We start from the raw sequence: 20,032 nt of genomic DNA on the forward strand, positions 1-20,032 counted from the left end.
ATAATTAGAGTATTTGTTATGAGATGAAATGTGTAGATCTTGAGGTTTGTCAGCAGCAAAGTGAAACACAAGCATAAAAAATTATAATTTACCTATGTACCTGATTACTGTCTTTAGTTTAACCGTACCAGTTTTTGTCAATACCTGAGAAGCGAGACTATAAATGATTCTAAAATTCCTTCTATACAATATCAACTCTATTAACTGTTACTCATCGTTTGTTTTAATGTGCGGTAACCGGTAATTTGAGTAGTTATAATTCACTACTTCAGTGAGTGCTTTCACATACTGGATCATTGTATGTGTTTTCACAAACAATACACTCACTAAGTCAACCTGAAGCCACTGGAGTTTGTCGCTCTTCCCAGGATTCACAGCTTCACTCTCTGCTCTGTTTGACCAGTTGTTCCACCTCCTTCATGAAGCGCAGGCAGAGCTCATCCTGCCATGGCAGGGCGACACACTGCACCGCCACAGGCAGACCCTGGCCTCCAGACACCGCCTGAACACAGACACACACTCCAGTCAGACAACAGTAGTCGAACCACCACAGTCTGTTGTCTCCACCTACTGACCAACTGTGGAACTACAGTTTGTGATTCACTAATGCTTTAGTTTGGGGTGCCAAACAGGGACACAACAGGCAGGAGGTTTGCCACCCCTGCAGCCAACCCTACAAGACTTTCTTGAAGTGATTTTTAATCATTCTTATTGAAAATTCAACCCCAGAACAATCAAATAGACTGATATCAACGGCAGAGTGATGTAAAACAACACCAAAGCAATCATTTTGGTCTTGCTTTTACGCAGGGAGCGTGGGGTCTTTTTGTTGTTTGTTTGTTGATAATTTATATATTAAAATATGTTAAGTTGTTCATTTGGCATCTTAGTTAAAGTTCAATTTAACTTGTGTTTTAATCTTTACAACTGCAACTGTGCTTATTAATTCATGGTACCTATTCATTGTATTATTCACTGTATTTGTATCATTCCTTTAAAAAAAAAAAAACTGTATTCAGTATATTTTATTCTATTCTAAAGCCTGCCCAGGGACAAAGACTGCAAATTAGCTGAAGCTAGACGTCTTATATGCATCGCATTTTCCCATCTTGTGGCAATGTTGTATTTATTGTCCGTGTTAAATAAACATTTAAATAAATAAATAAATAAATCTAGTTATTGTGTTGAGTCTTCACAGAGTTGATCAGCTGTATTAGATAATTTGGCATCAGTCACCTCTGGATGGGGTTTCCTACCTGTTTAAAGAGCTTGTCCCAGGGGTCCTGATAAATGCCTTTGTAGTGCTTGAGTTCCTCCTCATCCTCAGCTGTCACCGTGGATACGTGAACTGCACCAGCGGGAAAGTTGAGGAGGTTGTAAATCATTGTGTATGTAAGAATAGCTGAAAGGACAGAGAACAGAAATAGATTACTCACTGCTACACCAGTTAATGTCATTTTAACAAACATGAGTTCAGTATACCGTACTGGTAACATTGCCGCAGTAACGGAAGTTGTAGGCCGGTCCAATCATCGGGCACAGCATCACGTCTATGTTGCATCTTTTCCAATCCGCTATCGTTTCATGAATGTAGTCCTAATGAGAACACACAAGTTCAGTTTCTCCTTTTTCAATTTCTCATTCTTGGACAAGCATGATACTCTTTCACGACAGTACCTCCACAGCAGCATGCTGCTTCCACAGATCTGCAACAGATCTGAAATGAATCCAGAGAAAGATTCAGTGCGTCATTTTACCCATCACATGCAAAATATGGCTGTGTAACAGACTGCAACTTTTAAAACTAGCGTTAGGGTCTCTCACCCAACTCCAGAGATGGCATCGAAGATTGAAGATGCACGAGGATACTGCAAAACATGAAAGGAAACAAAGTATAAGACCAGTTGTAGTCATTTAATTAAATGGTCAATAACCAAAGTAATTTTCTAATGACCCCCCGACACATTGTCCCTTAGGTAGATTTCCGTGGTCTCTGACTCACCAGGGGCTTTAGGAGGAATGAGAGGGTTTTCTTCAACCACTTTGGAAGATAGTAGGGAAGAACCTGTGCTCTGATACAGGGGTCCAGGGGTCCTCCCTCCCTAAAGCACAATCAGAGATCAGTGTTACAAAAAATGACCAATGATGTTTAACGTAATTGTTTTGATGTTAACTGTAATAACTGAGCTCAAACTAACATAACAGTGGTAGCAGTGGTTTCACAGGTACGATGTTTGCCATGTTCAATATTTGAGTTTAGTGTGTAACAGCTTATATTTGCTTATCAGCACTTAACACAAAGCACAGTTCTCCAGATGAAAGTTTTCAATTTAAATTTTGACCTTGGAGTACTGAACCAAATTTTATGACAATCCATCTAACCTGATGTAGTATTTTAGTGCCTAGAAAAGTATTGGAGTGCCTGACTGATCTGAACATTTGGATTGTTAATTTTAATTGTGCAACCCATCACGCAAAAATACTTCAGATAATGTTCGCTGTTGTAATGTGCTAAACTGAGGAATTATTTAAAAGAAAAAAAACAAAAACAACAATTGATCAAAAAGGCTAAAAATTACTCAGTTCTCCCACACTTCAGTTATGCAGCTAAATTATTAATCCTTTTAACAATGACCACACTGATCTTCAGGTGAAATTCAACTTACAGTTTTTGCAGCAGGGTGTTAACTCCATCTGCAAAGATACCCTTTACCATCAGTTCAGCGGCAACATAATCGATCCTTTGAGGAGTGTAAGGCACTAGCTACAGGAACAAATGGCCAGAAGTTAAAACACAATATCATTAAAACTCTACATCACATCACACCACACATTTTAGATTGCCATAAATCATGCAGTGTGTGCCAGCAGCATGCATTTTGGTCTTACAGTGTGACCTGCTTGCTCCAACAGTGCTTTGACTTCCTGGACGCCTCGGGCCATGCTTGGAGACGGCAGCATGTATCCATCGTTTTCAATGTAACCGATCCTCAGAGGTTTGGAGCTCTGGTATATCTGTGGATAAACCATTTGAATGGAAATGCAAACAAATAGATTAATTTTTGGTATATAATTAATTGTTTACTCCAAGGCTTGAAATAAAACAGCAAGATGGGTTTACTCTAGTCTACTTACAATGACCTGTGGATATAACGTGTGGGTTTTACATGTCTGAGCTCTTAGGAGGTCTCTCAACAAAGACAATAATAAAAGATGCAGCTTGGTGACATAAAACATTTCTGTGGGATCATGGGAGTTGCAGTTTCCACTACTATTGTCGTGATTACATTGAGCTACATCCAGATTCCTCTGGTGTCAGTGACAGTCAAGTTCTGCAAATACACCAGGCCACGATAACTGGTGAAAAAAATAGAAATAAAAATCTAAATAAGGCCATTTCAAGTTGACGGTTAACACAGATTTTTCATTGTTGTTTCTGTGATAACTTAAGGCCCAGGCTACACATACAATGTGTAGATAAATGCAGACATTTGTGCCTTCATGTTTCTACTGCACCTTGTATAGGTGAACTCAACTAATTATTACCACAGCAAAGCACAGTCCCCCAGAGAAAACTTCCATGGTGAGAAAAACAGGCAGAAAACCACTTGAGACTTTTCATCACCATGAGAGACTCACACCAGCATGCTCCCTTTCTAGACCTTAAAAGGGGCCAGTATTTTGAAACACAATTACACAAAGAAAATTTGAATTACTTTGGAAAATCTGGAAAAAAAAAATTCTGAGATTGATACCACATTAAGTGGCTCTAAAGCTCACTAATAAACTTATCATACCTTATTTGTTCAATCTGAGAACCAAAATGTAAATATGACAATTTATTACTCAACTGTTTTTTCGTTTGAGGCAAATTTAGAGTTACGTGATAAAAACTGATGATTCAACACACCTGCATGTTAAAAGGTACGGGTGGAACAGTGGGGTCCAGGGTAAACATGTGGTCGCAAAGAAGAGCCCGCATACACAGAGCCAGACTCTCCACATCCTTCGCCAAGGGTCCAGAAGAAGAGAGCACTATGTTTATGAGAAACAGAAAAAAAAGGCCAAATTTAACACAGCACACATATTATAAAGTAACCATTATGTAACTCTGTAAATATGTATGTGGATTTTCTCCTAACCTGACATTTGCCCCCGGTAAATGGGCCTCACACCCTGTGAACTGAACAAGAAACAAAGAAATACGCCAAAATAAATGCCATTTGAAATTGTCATGACTGCATAATGTTTATGCATAAAACTGTCAGCGGCAGACAGACTCACCTCAGCCGACCTGGTGTTGGCTTAAAGCCACAGATACCACAGAAAGAGGCAGGAATACGGATGCTGCCCCCTATATCGCTACCTATACCGAGCACAGAGCCGCCTCCCCCAACCAGAGCCCCCTCCCCACCGGACGAGCCCCCAGAGGTCTTCTGGAGGTTATGGGGGTTCAGAGTCTGCCCATAAATGGGATTACTGCAGTCATAACTGGAGATAAGAAAATAAAAAGAGTAAAGCAATTAAGAAAGGCACCTCAGAGCCTTTGCACATCTAAAAATTAGATATTACCCTCAGTGTTAGAAGTATACAATGACATAAAAACAGTTTTACATTAGTAAAGCTTGTGACACAGTGTCCCAGCTTGACTTTATGGTATGTTGATCTATAAATGATTTACTTTAACAAGCCTTGGGGTATGTTGGTGTGAACGAAGGGAATAGCTCCTTGTCTCTTCAGGACCTCAACAAGGACACTGTCCTTCTGGGCAGGCTGGTCCAGATTAATGACCACACCACAGGTAGAGTCATGATTCTTGTGTTATAAGATGAAAACAAGGAAAGAGAGCAGAGTTTATATATATATATTAAAAAAGCACATCAAAAACATAAACCTGAGCTACATTAAGATGACCATAACAGGTGTCCATACATATTTGGAAAACCCTGACAGTGTAACTGTTATTGAGTTGATTATGACATTCTATACCAACAAATTACCTTATATGCAATGTTGTCTTTGATGCTAACTGGAACTCCATACAAGAGACCATCCTTGTTGGAGTCAATCGTTTTAAGTTGGTCAAAACTCTCCAGCAAAATTTCTGTGCAGCAGTTCAGTTTTTTGTGTACATCCAGAGTCTGTGACAACAGAAAAGAGAAACAGCTCAGACGGGAAAAACATTTAAGTCTACAGCAAAGAAAGCAAATAGAATAGTTAAATATTTGATAACGGATATGACTTTAGGCAAGGGAAGGCAAAGCCATTTTACTTTTATAGCACATCCTGTGCACAGAGAGAGGGCTTGAGAGAAAATAAAACCATAAAAAACACAAAATGGAGCTGTATGAGGGCAATATCAAAATAAAGATTTTAGGCCAATGGACTAGAAGAATGACTTTGTATGTAGTGCTAGTGCACAGTCAAGGTTTCTTTTTTGGTAATTCAAATTCCAAAAAATAAGAAATGTGCTCACAAACACAGTTTAAAAAGCTGCAAAAATGTTAGCCCTTGGATTATGCCTGTCTCTAAATTTGATCCTTGTAGAGATTATAATAAATATAATGATGGATGAATACTAAGATAGGTCAGTGGAAATTAATTCCCATGAATGCATTTGCATTTCTCTACTTTCATCATAACAAACCTTTTCCATGTAAGAGTAAAACACGTCCTCGGGGCTAAGTAAGCCTTCCTGCAGCTGCTTTGTCAACTCAGAGAGGGACAGTGTCAGGATAGTAGCAGAGTCTGTGGTTGGATGCTGGAAGACACACATACACACACAATATAAATACACAAAAAACAACAACCCCGCAGGAACACAAAGCTTCTATCCAACCACTAACTAAGATCATGTGAATGTTACATCAGCTCCCTCACTCTCTTGCTGTATTGACTGCAGCTGGTTAACCCTTCATCTTTAGTGGTCAATACTCCAGGGCTTGGTGACCTCAGGAAACTCATTGTATAGTTAGTTTTGTTAAATGTTAACCAAGTGAGCGAGATGAACCGGTGTCTGTGTGTAAAGACTAATTTACAGCAAGCACAAATACTTTTCTGTCTGTGTAAACAACATGATGACATCTGTAAAACACACTGTGCTGCAAGTCTCCTCTGACACTCTAATGTACAATGTTTTTGTTTTTTGACAAACAGCATCATCTGTGAGTTACAGTATGTTACTGCAGTGCTGTCATGCCATGATAGGTTAAAATGTCCTTTATAAAACAAAGGAAATTGGAGATTCGCGTGCGTGTTCACGTCAAATTGTGCAAACCAATCATACTAAACAACTCAATTATGCAGAAAAGTTAATTAAAAGCCGGCGTGTTTGAAGTTTCTTTCCTTACACGGGACACGGTCATACCCTCGTAGCTTTAGCTAACTCTTACCGACTCCTTGAACCGCAGCACCGCCTGCTCCGCCCGCTGCAGGCTCTCATCCCTCCGCTGTCGGGCTCGCTGGATCTTCTCCTTTGCCTCTCGTTGGCTGGACACTGTCCGGCTCAGCAGCACCAGAGCTCCCACCCCGCAGGCAGCAGCCGCCAGCAGCGCCGCCCCTGCCCGGCTGTCCACCTCCACTCCCCGAAGAAACTGCTCCACTTTCTCCATGGTTGGTTGTCCTGCTGCTCGTCCAACCGCTCCGAGCGTGAGGGCACAAACGTCGGCTAACGCTGGCTAACACACACACAAACACGGTTTCGAAGTTACTTGAGAAGTTGTCCAGCCAGAGTTGTAAAGTCAACAGGTGGGTGTGGTTTGCCCGCTAGTCATCAGTGTGCAGCACCTTTAGCTCGAGCAGCTTTTACAGCAGTTGGTTGTACGTTACACACTGTACCGCCCGCGTGCCACCTCTCCTTTACATACCATAGTATCGTTACACACGGCAGAGGGCGCTAGCCTCTATCATTTCAACTGAATAAAATGTATACAGCATGGAAATATCAGGGAAATACATAGGGGAAATGTCGAGTAATACAGCCCACCAGAGGTCTGTAGGGTTTCGGTTAGCAAGATAACATAACACACAACACTTCTGTCCTGTGTTTACTTCAGAACTCCATAGTGTTCCTTCATAGTTGTGTTTTCAGTATGAATCTACAATCTATAAAGTAATAATAGTAAAAAAAAACCATTTAATTAAAAAGGTGTGTCCAAACTTTTGACTGGTAGTGTATCAGTACAACAGCAGGCTAATGGGGTGGGATGCTGTGGTCGATAGCGCGCACACACAGCATCACCGTGATGCTCTTGCCTCAGTGTGAAACTCCGGGGTAAATCTATTAGTTAAGGCAAAACAAAAGTGTTATCGTTCACCTGAACTAAACCCAATTGAGATGGTTTGGGAGGAGTTGGACCGCAGAGTGACGGCGAAAAAGCCAACAAGTGCTCAGCACCTCTAGGAACTCCTTCAAGACTGTTTGTTGGAAAAACCATGTCAGGTGACCACCTCATGAAATGAAGCAGATGAGATAATCAAAAGTGTGCAAAGCTGTTATCAAAGCAAAGGTGGCTACTTCGAAAAATCTAAAGCACATCCTGCTTTAACTCTTTTTGTTAACTACTGAATTTCTTATGTGTTCCTTCATAGTTTTTGATGTCTTCATGTAGTAATAAAAAATCAAGAAAAAAAAACATTGAATGAGAAGGTGTATCCAAACTTTTGACTGGTAGTGTAAATAGAAATCTAAATGCAGATGTCACTTTTATACAGCCAGTTGAGCAGGCCTTGTGACTGAAGCTCCTGATCCAAGGTCATTTTGATGTTTTCGTCTTACCACATTGAGATGAAATGAAAATCAACTGGAATATGAATAGCTTGATTGTACCATTCAGTTTACCTATGCAAAAGAATCTGCATTGTTTCTCCACTCAGGTCATTCAGGTCAGTTTGCCACCCATCTGTGTGTAGTCATGTAATAAACCTGTGACACAGGGTAAGGTTTTCAAGCCAGCCACTTTAATGAAATGTTGACTCATAGTACCTTGTTAAATACATCAAGTTTCTTCACATGATCAGATAGATTATAGTATACATTTAATGTTACAACATACAGCAGATCCACAAATGGATGTATTTAAAACCATGTTCTCCTCATAATACAATATTTGAAGAATGTCATCAGCCAGCGGTGCAACAATCAGGAGGGATTTTATTTGACAGAATGGAACAGTTTGTGTGCCACCTAGAGGGAGGACATAAGAGGTAATTATTTATTATAACATACTACACACAGTTGCAAGATAAATATAGTTTTGAAGAAAAAGAAATGTTATTTTAGTGCAGGTCATGGATATGCCCCAGCTGACATCAGTAAACAAAATAATGGATTGCTCATATGTGAAGGTCATGTCAGTCTAATGTTATTTCAATGCACAATTTCAGTGATCTTACAGTGAAACAGACATTTTTGTGCTGTAGGAATGTACTGTCAAAGAAAAGGGATAACAGAAATGGATCAAGTTGCTTGTAATACAATACAACCTTTTTGTTTTCAGAGGAAAATGAGCTCACTGCTGCTGCATGTGGCTGGAAGTTAATGTCTTCTATGTAAGCCATCTGTTTGCTTGCAGTGTTGAACAAGTTTGTGAATAAATACCATTTATATTTCTATGACAGAGGGAGCTGATTTATCCTGAAGTCTGCGAGGATCCATCCTTTACAGCAAAAGCACTTTAAACTTAAATATCGAATATGTGTGTATGTATATAAGCTGTGGAAAATTCTGTAATGACTATAAAATAACCCCACCTGGGTATTGAATTTTTAATTCAGTTCAGCAAATGGTGATTATCACACTTACGCAGTGGTCCCGAGCATGCAGGAAGTCAAACAACTCCTCAGTGCAATCCTCTTCTGTCGCAGACCGAGACCCAACCCTAGTCTCGCACTCCTCCAGACGTGCCTGGGTGTGGACGCAGTGCTCTGTCTCGATGCACTTCTGTCGCACCATTTCAATGGGATCCTGGCACAGAGTGAACACAGCACACACAGTATCTAAATCAAAGTGTGTCCTTCACTAGGTGACACATATTCAGTATATTCAGACAGCACATACACAACATATGTAGCAAAACGGTGTTGAGTTTGGAGACAAGTAGTGGAAGAAGCAGGGGTGCAATGGCTTTGACTTTTGAGGTGTGTTTCAATGGAGAAAACACCATTTACATTTATAGATGACCCTTGAGAAAGGCCTGGAAGTGGAGAAAGCCTGAAATGACCCCACCTCTGGTTGACCGACCATGTGAGTGCACTAGGTCTAGTCACTAGGTGGTATCACTCTCCTGTATGTTGTTGTCCAACTCAATCAAATCAAAGTCAAACACCCATTTCCACAAATGACAAATTTATATGTTCAATAAACAGTGTTGATGGACATACCACCATGTCTTCCTCCTCCTCCTCTTCTTCTTCCTCCTGGAAACAGACCAATAAGACAATAAATTACACCATCATACTACTCCATTCAGTAAACGGATGCGAGCTAAATGTCTCGTAAAAAATAACACAACCGACAGCTGATGAGTAAGCGTTACACATTATGAATAAGTGTGTCATTTTAAATCAATTGCATGTCTAAACTTCAACATATTTCCAAGTGACGACGGGAACATAAACGCCGGCTAATGCTAACAGAAGCTAGGTACATGTAGCTTAGTTAGCCGTGTTGTGCTAGCTTTTTTAGCTAAAATAACCAACAGATACGAGCATCACAGAAGTCGCTTGGATCGGTAAAAGCTACTTACATCCTCAGGCTCTCCGTTCATGATCATCTTCTCTTCGAAAACCATTTTAAAGGCGCTCTTGTCCTTAGATGACCGGCTCTACTCTGTTGGAGGACACCACAGGTCACACGAGCAGCTGACAAGTGAGCAGGAGCTAACCACCACACCGTTTCCGGTCATTACAACAAACCCTTCACATTAAAACCTCCCGTATGTCAACTCGGGTTCCTTTATTGCATACATCGTAATTGAAATTCCTCGTGAAAACACACTGTTTGTTTTCATACAAAGATTAAGGCTTGAGGACACCGAAATGGTTAAGTTAGTGACAATAGTATACAACTAGGCTACTTTAAAACTAACCCGAGAAAAAACAGACCATGGTACGCCTTGCAGATATTTTTTCTTTATAGTAGGTTACTCCTCCTATTACCTCAGTTACTCAGTTTTCCAAGTTATCACTACCCCCTTTTTAATGTCAATCGTCAAATGTATTTTATTTTTTAAGTCACAATCGTCTGCTTCCCCTCAGTCAAAATTATGAATTTTTATACTGCCACCATGTGTTAAAAAGTAGTAGCCTACTGCACCAGCATGAATAAACAAGTTGAAAGTAGGCCTGTGAATATTTTCATTAGGTCATAGTTATCTCAAGGAAATTTCAATCGAACACAACAGTAGTAAAGATATGATTCCACTCTTTTATAAGGCCGAAAGTGCCAAGTCATTCTTACATAAGGAATAACATTTGCGGTTGGTATATTGTTTGGATAGAGGAAATGATAGCCTATGTCAAACATTAAGTTTTGGTAACACTTGTAGCTACCTGTAGGCCTATTTATACAACAAATTATGTTTACTTCTTTAATAATTTTATGGTCACTGATTATTAACAGTGTTTGATATCGGTTTCCTGTATAAAGAGGTCAGAGTCCAGTACAACCAGAGTTGCCAAGAGCCAATAAGAGCAAGCTTCTTACTCAGAGGAGAGAGACAGGTGAAATTACTAACCACGGACAACACAACACAAGCCTTTTATCTCACAGGACGTGAAAGCAAGGACGGAAAGCACAGTTAGACAGTTTCAAGCTCTTGTTTGCAGAATGGATTCAATCTTTTCTGTAATTGGATCCTATATTAACTTGGATTTCAAAAGTTTGCTTCTCTTCACGGCAGTTTTCATCTTCACTGCAGATTATATTAAGAACCGTCGGCCGGCCAACTTCCCTCCTGGACCATGGGCACTACCTCTTGTGGGAAGCATGTTCAGTGTTGATCACAAAAAGGCCCATGAGGTCCTGACAGAGGTAGAACTACCAGTGTAATGCATCATAATGCAACAGGTCAGATTCCTCTTTCTGTATCGCTTATATCAAGCATCATGCTCTGTCTTGTTTCTTGAACCTTCTCACAGCTAGCAGGGAAATACGGAGATGTGTACAGCCTGAGAATGGGCCAGACATGGATGGTGGTGTTAAACAGGTTTGGGGTACTGAAAGAAGCTCTAGTAACGCAGGGAGAGAGCTTGACTGACCGGCCAGCCCTCCCCCTGCAGGATGAGGTATGCCGTGGGCTAGGTGAGACCCAAGGATTGTACTCACAAATATAAACTTAGAACAACTGTGAATACTGAACAACTGAGTGAATTCCATGTATGATGCATTTAGTCATCATTTTGTCCAAGCTGTTCCAAGCTCATCATGAACTATTGCCCTTTTACATCCATTTGCTATAGTTTTGATAAACTGTCTCTTCTCTGTTACTTTACAAAGAATAATAACGTTTTTTTTTATCCAGCCATTTTTTTAATGTGCTAAAAATGAGGAGGCAATTTCTTAATTCTGAAACATTTGTCCCACACTGTTTATTTCCAACCAGGTGTAATTTTCAGTAGTGGGAGCATCTGGAAGCAGCAGAGACGATTTGCTCTTTTAACTCTCAAATATTTTGGACTTGGCAAGAGGTCCCTTGAACCTGTCATTTTGGAAGAATTCACACACTGTGCAAAAGACCTCAGAGACAATGAAGGTAAATGGTGAATACACAGAGCACACACTGCAAAAACTCAAAATCTTTCCAAGAATATTTGTCTTATTTCTTGTCAGAATGTCTCATTTCTAGTCAAAACTTATCTCTTTCCACTTAAAATAAGACTCATCACCTAAAAAATCAACTTGTTTTTAGATCATTTTCACTTGTTTCAAACAAATTTTCATTTGAAATAAGTAGAAAAATCTGCCAGTGAAAGCAAGTTTTTTGAGCTTGTAAAAACTAACTATCACCACTATCAAATTGCTACTTATTTCAAGTGAAAATATGTTTGAAAGAAGTAAAAAAGTGTCTAAAAACAAGTAAATTTTTAATGTGATGAGTCTGATTTTAAGTATAATGAGATTTGTTTTGGCTAGAAATAAGACAAATATTCTTGGTAAGATTTTGAGTTTTTGCAGTGCATCAGTGTGTTTATGATAAATAAATGCACACTTCACGTAATATTTCCTGTTAAATGTTGAAGGCAAACCATTCAGTCCACACCTCACCATGAACAATGCCGTCTCCAACGTCATCTGCTCCCTGGTTTTTGGTCATCGTTTTGAGTACGGTAATAAGAACTTCCTGAAACTGATGAGCTGGTTTGATGAAGCTCTCTACATTGAAGCTACTATTTGGACACAGGTATTCTGCTAATTTCTGTGTACTTTTGCTGTGCAACACATTCCTCATTATTCATACAAAAGAAATAAAATCACTGGGACATCTTTTTAGTAAGTCACTGCTCTAACTATATCCACTCTGCAGCTCTACAACTCATTCCCTCAGCTGATGAGACGTTTGCCAGGGCCACATCAGAGATTATTGCACATCTGGAAGGATACAAAGGATTTCATAAGAGATGAGATTAAAGGGCACAAACAGAGCTGGGATCCCTCTGACCCGAGAGACTACATAGACTGCTTTCTTAAGGAGATTCAGGTGGTGAATGGCACTAGACACAGAGTTGCACTGCTCTTGTGTAGTGTAAAGCTTTTGTGTATTTGCCTCTTGACCCCATATGTCACAATTATTCATGATGTTTCACTCTGGTACCAGTTCTGGCTGGCATTGTGTGACAAGTACAAAGACCACTTGTTCTCTATTGCCATGGCCTCTGCCTTACATGACTCTAGGCTCTTATCTTCAACAGAGCACACCCCTATTTAATTGAGTAAACATTTTTAAAAGTTTCAATAGCTGTCTAGTCCAGATTTAACAGTCTTATCCCTCAATAATGTTGAGTTAGCGAGTTATGTTTTAATGCTTGTACTGTATATGGATGTATTTGCAGAACAAGGGGGAAACTGATGTTAGCTTTGATGAGGAAGGCCTAGTTATGAGTGTCCTGGATCTGTTTGTGGCTGGCTCAGAGACCACATCAACTACCCTGCGCTGGGCATTTCTCTACATGGCAAAGTACCCAGAGATCCAAGGTATGAGCTCAGACCATGTTGGGAGCCAATCTAGTGCACACCCAGTGACGTAGATACATCATGTTACTATTCCCAGCTGCTATACTGTAGACTGTGTTGTGCCCTGGCCGGTGTCTTTCACAAATGCTGCAATTAATAACAACAACAACAACAACAAGAACAACATATAAAAAACACTAGATCCCCTTATCTTTCCCTATGTGCACAGAAAAAGTCCAGGCTGAGATAGACAGAGTGATTGGACAGTCCAGACAGCCATCGATGGAGGACCGTGCTAACCTGCCCTACACTGAAGCTGTCCTCCATGAGATCCAGAGGATAAGCAACATAGTCCCTCTCAGCCTGCCTCATGCCACCAACAGAGAGATCCAGCTGAGAGGCTACACAATCCCAAAGGTAATTTCTCTTCTAGTGCAGTAAAAGGAAAAAATATAGTTTTTTCTTGTATTTCATATTGCATATTTATGAATTCTCACCAGGGTGTCACAATAATTCCCAATTTGACATCGGTGCTGTTCGACAAGAACGAGTGGGAGACGCCCAACACCTTCAATCCAGGACACTTTCTAAACAAAGAGGGCAAGTTTGTGAAGAGCCCTGCTTTCATTCCTTTCTCTGCAGGTGAGGAGCAGCGTTATATTACTGTCCTTACTTTGTTATTCAGGAACCTGTGGCTTCACGCAGAATATAGTGAGGTCCGAGGGAGTATAGGTAATACAGAGATCTTAAGTCCCTAGTCCCCTCTGTGATGAGTGTCACTGATTACGCATTCCAGTAATTTTTGCCATGACTTTTTCACACCTCAACCCCAATGTAAGGGGTGAGTAGCTGAAAAGATGATGAATAGGAAATGCTGATCATTATTTCTGTCACTGGTGATGTTTGACCAAAGACCTTGGTGATCCTCCAACCTTGCCTTGAAGTCAGGACACAATTTGTGTAACAATAAAAACAATTAGCACATCTATTTCCTGCTAAGGCCCTACAGTATATGACAATGACTGATACCTACTGTTGTCACTAATTATCCATATGTTTGACTGGACTTGTTTTACTGTTACAGGTAAACGTGTGTGTCTTGGGGAGAACCTGGCCAGGATGGAGCTTTTCCTCTTCTTCACTTCTTTCATGCAGCAGTTCACCTTCTCCATGCCTGCGGGGGTGAAGCCTGTGATGGACTACCGTCTTGGCATCACCCTGGCACCGCAGCAATATGAAATCTGTGCAAAATCACGTTAGCACTCTGACACATAGAAAAAAGTAATACATTTTTTTCCTATACCATTTCTGATTGTATTACTGTTCCTGGGTTTAGAGAATTCATCAAACTGCACTCTAAAAAGTCTTTCAGGGCAGCTTTCACCATTTCCTTACTAAAGGCTTTGTTGTGGGACAGCTTTTTAGACTTCTTGAATCACAAACACAATTTGAATTAGTTAGGGTGACGCAGCTCAACATAACTCCAATTTTCATGTTCATGGATAAAACATGAAAGTCAGCCTGTGGGATATAAATGAAATTTAGTTGAGTTATTATCTCTAAGTTTATTGCTTTTCTGCCAGAGTGAAAACCTTCCGGAGACCTCTTTGTTTTGTTATTGAATAAAATGTTCCTAATGGAAACTTGCTTTGTGTCTTTGATATGTTGAATCACATTACGGTTGTGTGGGGCATTAAATTCAGTTCTTATCGCTGTACTCTTACAAATTTTAAAAAGTCGTTGGATCTAAGTTGTTCATTACAAATGGAGGACTGAGTTGCCTAACATACTGTAGGCTTAGTTGACCCAGCTTGAAATAATTTGCAATGGTGATCATCCACTCCATTTTGAACGACAACAGGAAAAACAATATACGTATATTTTAAATCTTAATTATTAGGCATTGTACATATTAACTTACTTTGTAAACAAGTGTGAACTGAAATGCCACTTCTAGAGCAGCCTGTTTTTTCAGGTTAATCAGTTACAATAAACATTATAACACCAAACTTACTGGAACACACCGATTTCTCAGATTTTTAGAACTTTGACCTCTAGACAGTTTTGCATCTTCAGTAACATTTTTACTTCATCACTGTTACTGACACTGTCCTCACTAGCTTTTAAACTATTGTGTGTTAAACATTCACTTATGAAACTGCACCTTGATCCAGGTTTGATATTTGGCTTAGATTATGAATAGCATGCTACATACCATGTGCTTTTTTACATTCAGGTTCTAAATGTGATAAAGATAGGTATAGGCTAGTTTAGCTTAGCCTGGATCACTTGTTTATGGTTTTTCTCGGTTAGTTTTATAAACACCTCTCTTACACAATTCATAGAGTTGCTTTTTTCATAAAAGTAAATGTGTGATTCATTAATAAACTGTGAATGACATTAAATCTAACAAAGTTCAGTCTTTGCATCATATATTTTTTACATTTAGGCTCAGAATTAGATTAAAATGCCTTTAAATGACATATATAGATTTTCTTTTCTTTTCTTTTATAACACACATGAAGTAGGCCAAAGAATAAAGCTGTTCTCATGCAAAGACCTTGCGACTGGTGTGGGTAAATACACTGTTAATGATTAGATAACTGTTAGATAACACCTAAACCATTTTAATGTGGGCATGCTGTTAACATGAAAACATGACATGCTGGACCTTGTGAACTCAACTGACACGTGCAGTTGGAGTCAGTCTGTGATCAAACTTGTTTCTGAAGTTTTCATTTTGGAGACATTGCTGTTTCACCACACCATGACCCCACCCTCACTTTCACTGATATTGCATACTCGTCTTTGAACAGCCACCTATTAACTCTACTCTAGATTAGTAAGTTTACTGAAGGGACGTACGTGTACGTTTTTAATACCACTGCAGCAGGTACAAATCACTTCAGATTTCCTCGTGAATCCTGAGGTGGCAGTTTGACAGGATGGACCTACCTGTGTGGCTGTGGCTGGACAGCCACAGTCTGATCGTCTTCACTCTGGTCTTCTTGGTAATAGCAGACTATCTAAGAAACCGTCGGCCCAACAACTTTCCTCCAGGACCAACAGCTTTTCCTTTTGTGGGAAACTTGTTCTCCGTGAATTTAAGCAATGCCCACAGAGAGCTGACTAAGGTAGGATTCAGATTACATTTATCTAAAGATTGGATGTCAGTAGCCTAGTTATAACACTGCTAAAACAACAATGAAATGAAAAACTTGATGTTGTTTCTTAAAATGACAAACATCAGTGCAAAAAGAATAACCTAGCTACTGTTACTGGCTACTGAGGTAACAACAGTAGCATGTAATCACTCACAGTGAGGCATATTGTTTGATAAAACTGACATATGTCAGTGAAATTTTCAGTGCAGGATTATTACATGTCATGAGTATTTTATACTGTTCTTCTGTCTATTGTGTTTCATTTTAGGACAGAGGGAAATTAATTCTGATATAATTAGCACATTAAACAGTAACATTTTCAGTCATAATATGAAAGAGACATCAGTCCATCAAAGTTAATTTGGTTTTGTGAAGAATTCCAAGCTTTCACTTCTGTCTCGTCAAACCTTAATTGCCAACTTGTCACTGACAAAGAAAGTTCAGTTACAGTTACAGGGAAGGTTGCATGTATGTTTTTTTAATCTCACTTGTGTTGTTCTTATGGCAGTTAACAGAGGAGTATGGAGATGTGTTCAGCCTTAAAATTGGCCGGTCGTGGACAGTGGTGTTGAATGGCCTAAACGCGCTGCAGGAAGGTTTACTCACCAAAGGAGACGTCCTGGTTGACCGCCCAATATTTCCAATCCATGTTGATGTGCTCCCTGAATTGGGTATAGATTTATTTCCAGCTGTGTAGATCAAATATAATATGCTCCCATTACAAGGGCTACAGCAGAACATATTATAATATTATGGTCAAATACTGTAAAAGGGTGTGTAATCTGAATAGATACTAATATACTATGCTTAAGCATTGCTAATGACCAAGGGGTTTGAACTCTCTGAAGTTATACATCACAGCCTGAGTCTAAATTACATCTTCTCATCAGGTATTGTTTTTACTAATGGACACATGTGGAAACAGCAAAGGCGATTTGCCCTCTTCACCCTCAAATACTTTGGAGTTGGCAAGAAATCCCTGGAATCTTCTATACTGGATGAATTTACTTTCTTGACCAAAGAAATTGCAAAGCATAAGGGTAAGAATGGAAATCCCCAGATTCTGAGATGCAGTATAATAAAATTCTAATTTTTTGAGTTTGATATAGCTACTTGACATGTGATCACTTAACCAGGCAAACCCTTCAATCCACACTTCATCATCAACAAAGCTGTTTCCAACATCATCAGTTCCCTGGTGTTTGGTCATCGCTTTGAGTACAGTGATGAGAAATTTCTGAATATGATGAACTTGCTTGACAAAGGGACCAAAATTGAAGGCTCCATTTGGGCACAGGTACAGCATCAAAGCATTTTAATTTGTACTTTCGGCTGATCCAGTGATACAGTTTTGCTTCTAGAAATTAATTTTCGCAAGTGATCTTATATTTACTAGTCTTCTTGTTGATATTGACAGCTGTACAATGCATTTCCCGTGCTGATGAGGCGTGTACCAGGCCCACACCACACTCTGCAAAAAACTTATTGTGAAATAATAGAGTTCATAAGAACAGAAATCGACCAGCACAAGAAAGACTGGGACCCCTCTGAGCCCAGAGACTACATCGACTGTTACCTGAATGAGATTCAGAGGGTGAGTGGAAAAACCAGAAGCAAAACAAAAAAGGCACACTGTGGCTACTTTTACATGTAGATTGAAACATAAGCAATAGACCAATGTCCTTTTTGGAAATGTTCCCCATTAGATGAAGAAGATCAACAATATGGATGCTGGTTTTGATGAAGAAAACTTGGTGATGTGTTCCTTTGATCTGTTTGCGGCTGGTACTGAGACCACATCCACCACCCTGCGCTGGGCTATGCTCTACATGGCAAAGTACCCCGAGATTCAGGGTAAGACAAGAGAGCAATTTGTGCCCAACTGACTAGCTCTTACTAAGTCTCTCTGTAAGCGACTAATGTATTGTTCCATTCACCTGCTGTTGTATTTCATAGAAAAAGTCCAGGCTGAGATAGACAGAACGATTGGACAGTCCAGACAGCCATCGCTGGAGGACCGTGCTAACCTGCCCTACACCAACGCCGTCATCCACGAGGTCCAGAGGATAAGCAACATAGTCCCTCTAAGTCTGCCTCATATTGTCACCAGAGACGTACAACTGGGAGGCTACACAATCCCAAAGGTCAGTTTACCATTTATGTTTTGTCTTGTTTCGTCAGTTACACCTGCTTCTCATTACAGTAAACTAAGGTATTACAATCCAATTTTGCAGGGTGTTACGATAATTCCCAATTTGACCTCGGTGCTGCACGATAAGAAGGAATGGCAGACGCCCAACACCTTCAATCCAGGACACTTTTTGAGTGCAGAGGGCAAGTTTGTGAAGCACCCTGCTTTCATGCCTTTCTCTGCTGGCAAGTATTGTAACAGTTGTAACAATTGATTAACTTTACTTCCCTTCCTCAAAAGAGAACATAATAGTTTTTTTTTTTTAACAAATGTAACCAGGTGAATATTGGGTAGAATTGGTTTCACAAATACTCTTTAAACCCTAAGGAAATAGTAGTAGGCTACGTCTTGTACTTGAAGCTAATTTCAACCATAATACAGAATGACATTTTCAAGGATACTCAATTTTGCATTGACAGATTATCATTTTCTTCTTCCCTGCACACAACCACAAGGCATCTAAACTGCAAAAAGTTGAGATATATATTTTGTTGTGTTATATAAGCTAATGTAGCCTTCCACTATTAGCAGTAATGACATTATACCAACTTTTCTCAGGTAAATTGTCATAGTGTATTTTTTGCTCCAGGCAAGCGGGTGTGTCTTGGGGAGAATCTGGCCAGGATGGAGCTTTTCCTCTTCTATACGTCCTTAATGCAGCACTTCACCTTCTCCATGCCTGCCGGGGTGGAACCTGTGCTACAGCCCCATGTCAGCGTCATTCTGTCACCCAAGGAATATGACATTTGTGCCACACTACGCGAATAGTGATACTCCCCCTTCAAGATGAAGCCCCTCAGGTACATTAAACTAAGTAAAGTGACATGGTTTCATTTGTGGCCTAGTGTAGGCACAATATAAAGCTGCAGCAATATTTTTGGCCACTTGGGGGTAGTAGAGGTTGACAGCAAGCTGACAGACAGCTTGACACAGTCTCACCTTTCCAAAAATTTGTTATGGTTAATGTTTTAGCTAACAGATGCCTAGATATACACTGCACTGACAGGAGACATGAAGCAATATTTGCATAATTTGAACTTGTGTTTCTGCAGGCTGACAACTGCTTCAATATATTGTCTCCTCGGGCTGTTTTGGTCTCCACTTACAACCATCATTGCCATTTGGTGCTAGGAAGGTTCACCTAAAGGATAAAGCACTGGAGTCAATATCCGGGCTCAATCAAAGCATGTCACGGAATCCCTTTTACCTAAATCTAAATTTCCCAGGACTGTACTGTATCAAGGTCATGAGCCTCTGTACAGAGTAAGAGGGCTGATATCAGCACCATATGGTGATAAGAACATGATAAAGCTACAGTTCTTTATATGAACAAAAGTCGACACAATAGGCCAACTGCTAATGTGACTTCTTCTGTAAGATGGTTTCCCTAGCTGTCATTCACTCAGAAATTCCACTTTAACATCCAAGATAAGTCTATGTTTAGATAGAACTTCAAAAACTGTGGAAGTGTGTTTGTGTGTCAGTTTATCTTTATGGATGGTCCTT

The 20,032-nt window shown here is 39.9% G+C and overlaps 4 protein-coding genes across 8 annotated transcripts; 2 read left to right on the plus strand and 2 right to left on the minus strand.

Annotated features, from left to right (window-relative positions):
* Positions 1-254: 254 nt before the first annotated feature.
* On the minus strand, positions 255-6,809 carry faah (fatty acid amide hydrolase). Its single transcript, XM_085774136.1, has 15 exons — positions 6,393-6,809; positions 5,648-5,761; positions 5,001-5,141; positions 4,682-4,815; positions 4,285-4,491; positions 4,143-4,183; positions 3,911-4,035; positions 2,890-3,015; positions 2,667-2,764; positions 2,003-2,102; positions 1,825-1,868; positions 1,678-1,717; positions 1,488-1,596; positions 1,257-1,402; positions 255-502 (listed from the first exon to the last, which is right to left on the minus strand). The coding sequence occupies exons 1-15, from the start codon at positions 6,609-6,611 to the stop codon at positions 380-382; spliced, it is 1,767 nt and encodes a 588-aa protein (XP_085630262.1). The 5' UTR covers positions 6,612-6,809; the 3' UTR covers positions 255-379.
* A 1,128-nt stretch (positions 6,810-7,937) lies between these two features.
* Positions 7,938-9,905, minus strand: uqcrh (ubiquinol-cytochrome c reductase hinge protein). Of its 2 annotated transcripts, none has more exons than XM_085774132.1 (4): positions 9,747-9,905; positions 9,382-9,417; positions 8,804-8,965; positions 7,938-8,185 (listed from the first exon to the last, which is right to left on the minus strand). In XM_085774132.1, exons 1-4 carry the CDS (start codon positions 9,789-9,791, stop codon positions 8,153-8,155), a joined length of 276 nt encoding a protein of 91 aa, XP_085630258.1. In that variant the 5' UTR covers positions 9,792-9,905; the 3' UTR covers positions 7,938-8,152. The 2 variants fall into 2 exon arrangements, with proteins under 2 accessions (XP_085630258.1, XP_085630259.1); XM_085774133.1 differs by having other exon boundaries at positions 9,382-9,414; positions 9,747-9,875.
* Positions 9,906-10,726: 821 nt separating this feature from the next.
* Positions 10,727-14,443, plus strand: LOC146988611 (cytochrome P450 2J6-like). 3 transcript variants are annotated; one of them, XM_085774139.1, is made up of 9 exons: positions 10,727-11,032; positions 11,140-11,302; positions 11,604-11,753; positions 12,241-12,401; positions 12,525-12,701; positions 13,051-13,192; positions 13,401-13,588; positions 13,672-13,813; positions 14,256-14,443. In XM_085774139.1, exons 1-9 carry the CDS (start codon positions 10,829-10,831, stop codon positions 14,429-14,431), a joined length of 1,503 nt encoding a protein of 500 aa, XP_085630265.1. In that variant the 5' UTR covers positions 10,727-10,828; the 3' UTR covers positions 14,432-14,443. The 3 variants fall into 3 exon arrangements, with proteins under 3 accessions (XP_085630265.1, XP_085630267.1, XP_085630266.1); XM_085774141.1 differs by having other exon boundaries at positions 13,057-13,192; XM_085774140.1 differs by having other exon boundaries at positions 12,525-12,698.
* Positions 14,444-15,958: 1,515 nt separating this feature from the next.
* LOC146988612 (cytochrome P450 2J4-like) lies at positions 15,959-19,664 on the plus strand. Of its 2 annotated transcripts, XM_085774138.1 has the most exons (9): positions 15,959-16,305; positions 16,844-17,006; positions 17,226-17,375; positions 17,472-17,632; positions 17,753-17,929; positions 18,042-18,189; positions 18,292-18,479; positions 18,570-18,711; positions 19,116-19,664. In XM_085774138.1, the coding sequence occupies exons 1-9, from the start codon at positions 16,117-16,119 to the stop codon at positions 19,292-19,294; spliced, it is 1,497 nt and encodes a 498-aa protein (XP_085630264.1). In that variant the 5' UTR covers positions 15,959-16,116; the 3' UTR covers positions 19,295-19,664. The 2 variants fall into 2 exon arrangements, with proteins under 2 accessions (XP_085630264.1, XP_085630263.1); XM_085774137.1 differs by having other exon boundaries at positions 15,983-16,305; positions 18,292-18,711; positions 19,116-19,437.
* Positions 19,665-20,032: the final 368 nt, after the last annotated feature.

This window comes from Trachurus japonicus, chromosome 4 (genome assembly GCF_045865225.1).
Source record: "Trachurus japonicus isolate A0001 chromosome 4, Traja_1.0".
NCBI classification, from domain to species: Eukaryota; Metazoa; Chordata; class Actinopteri; order Carangiformes; family Carangidae; genus Trachurus; species Trachurus japonicus.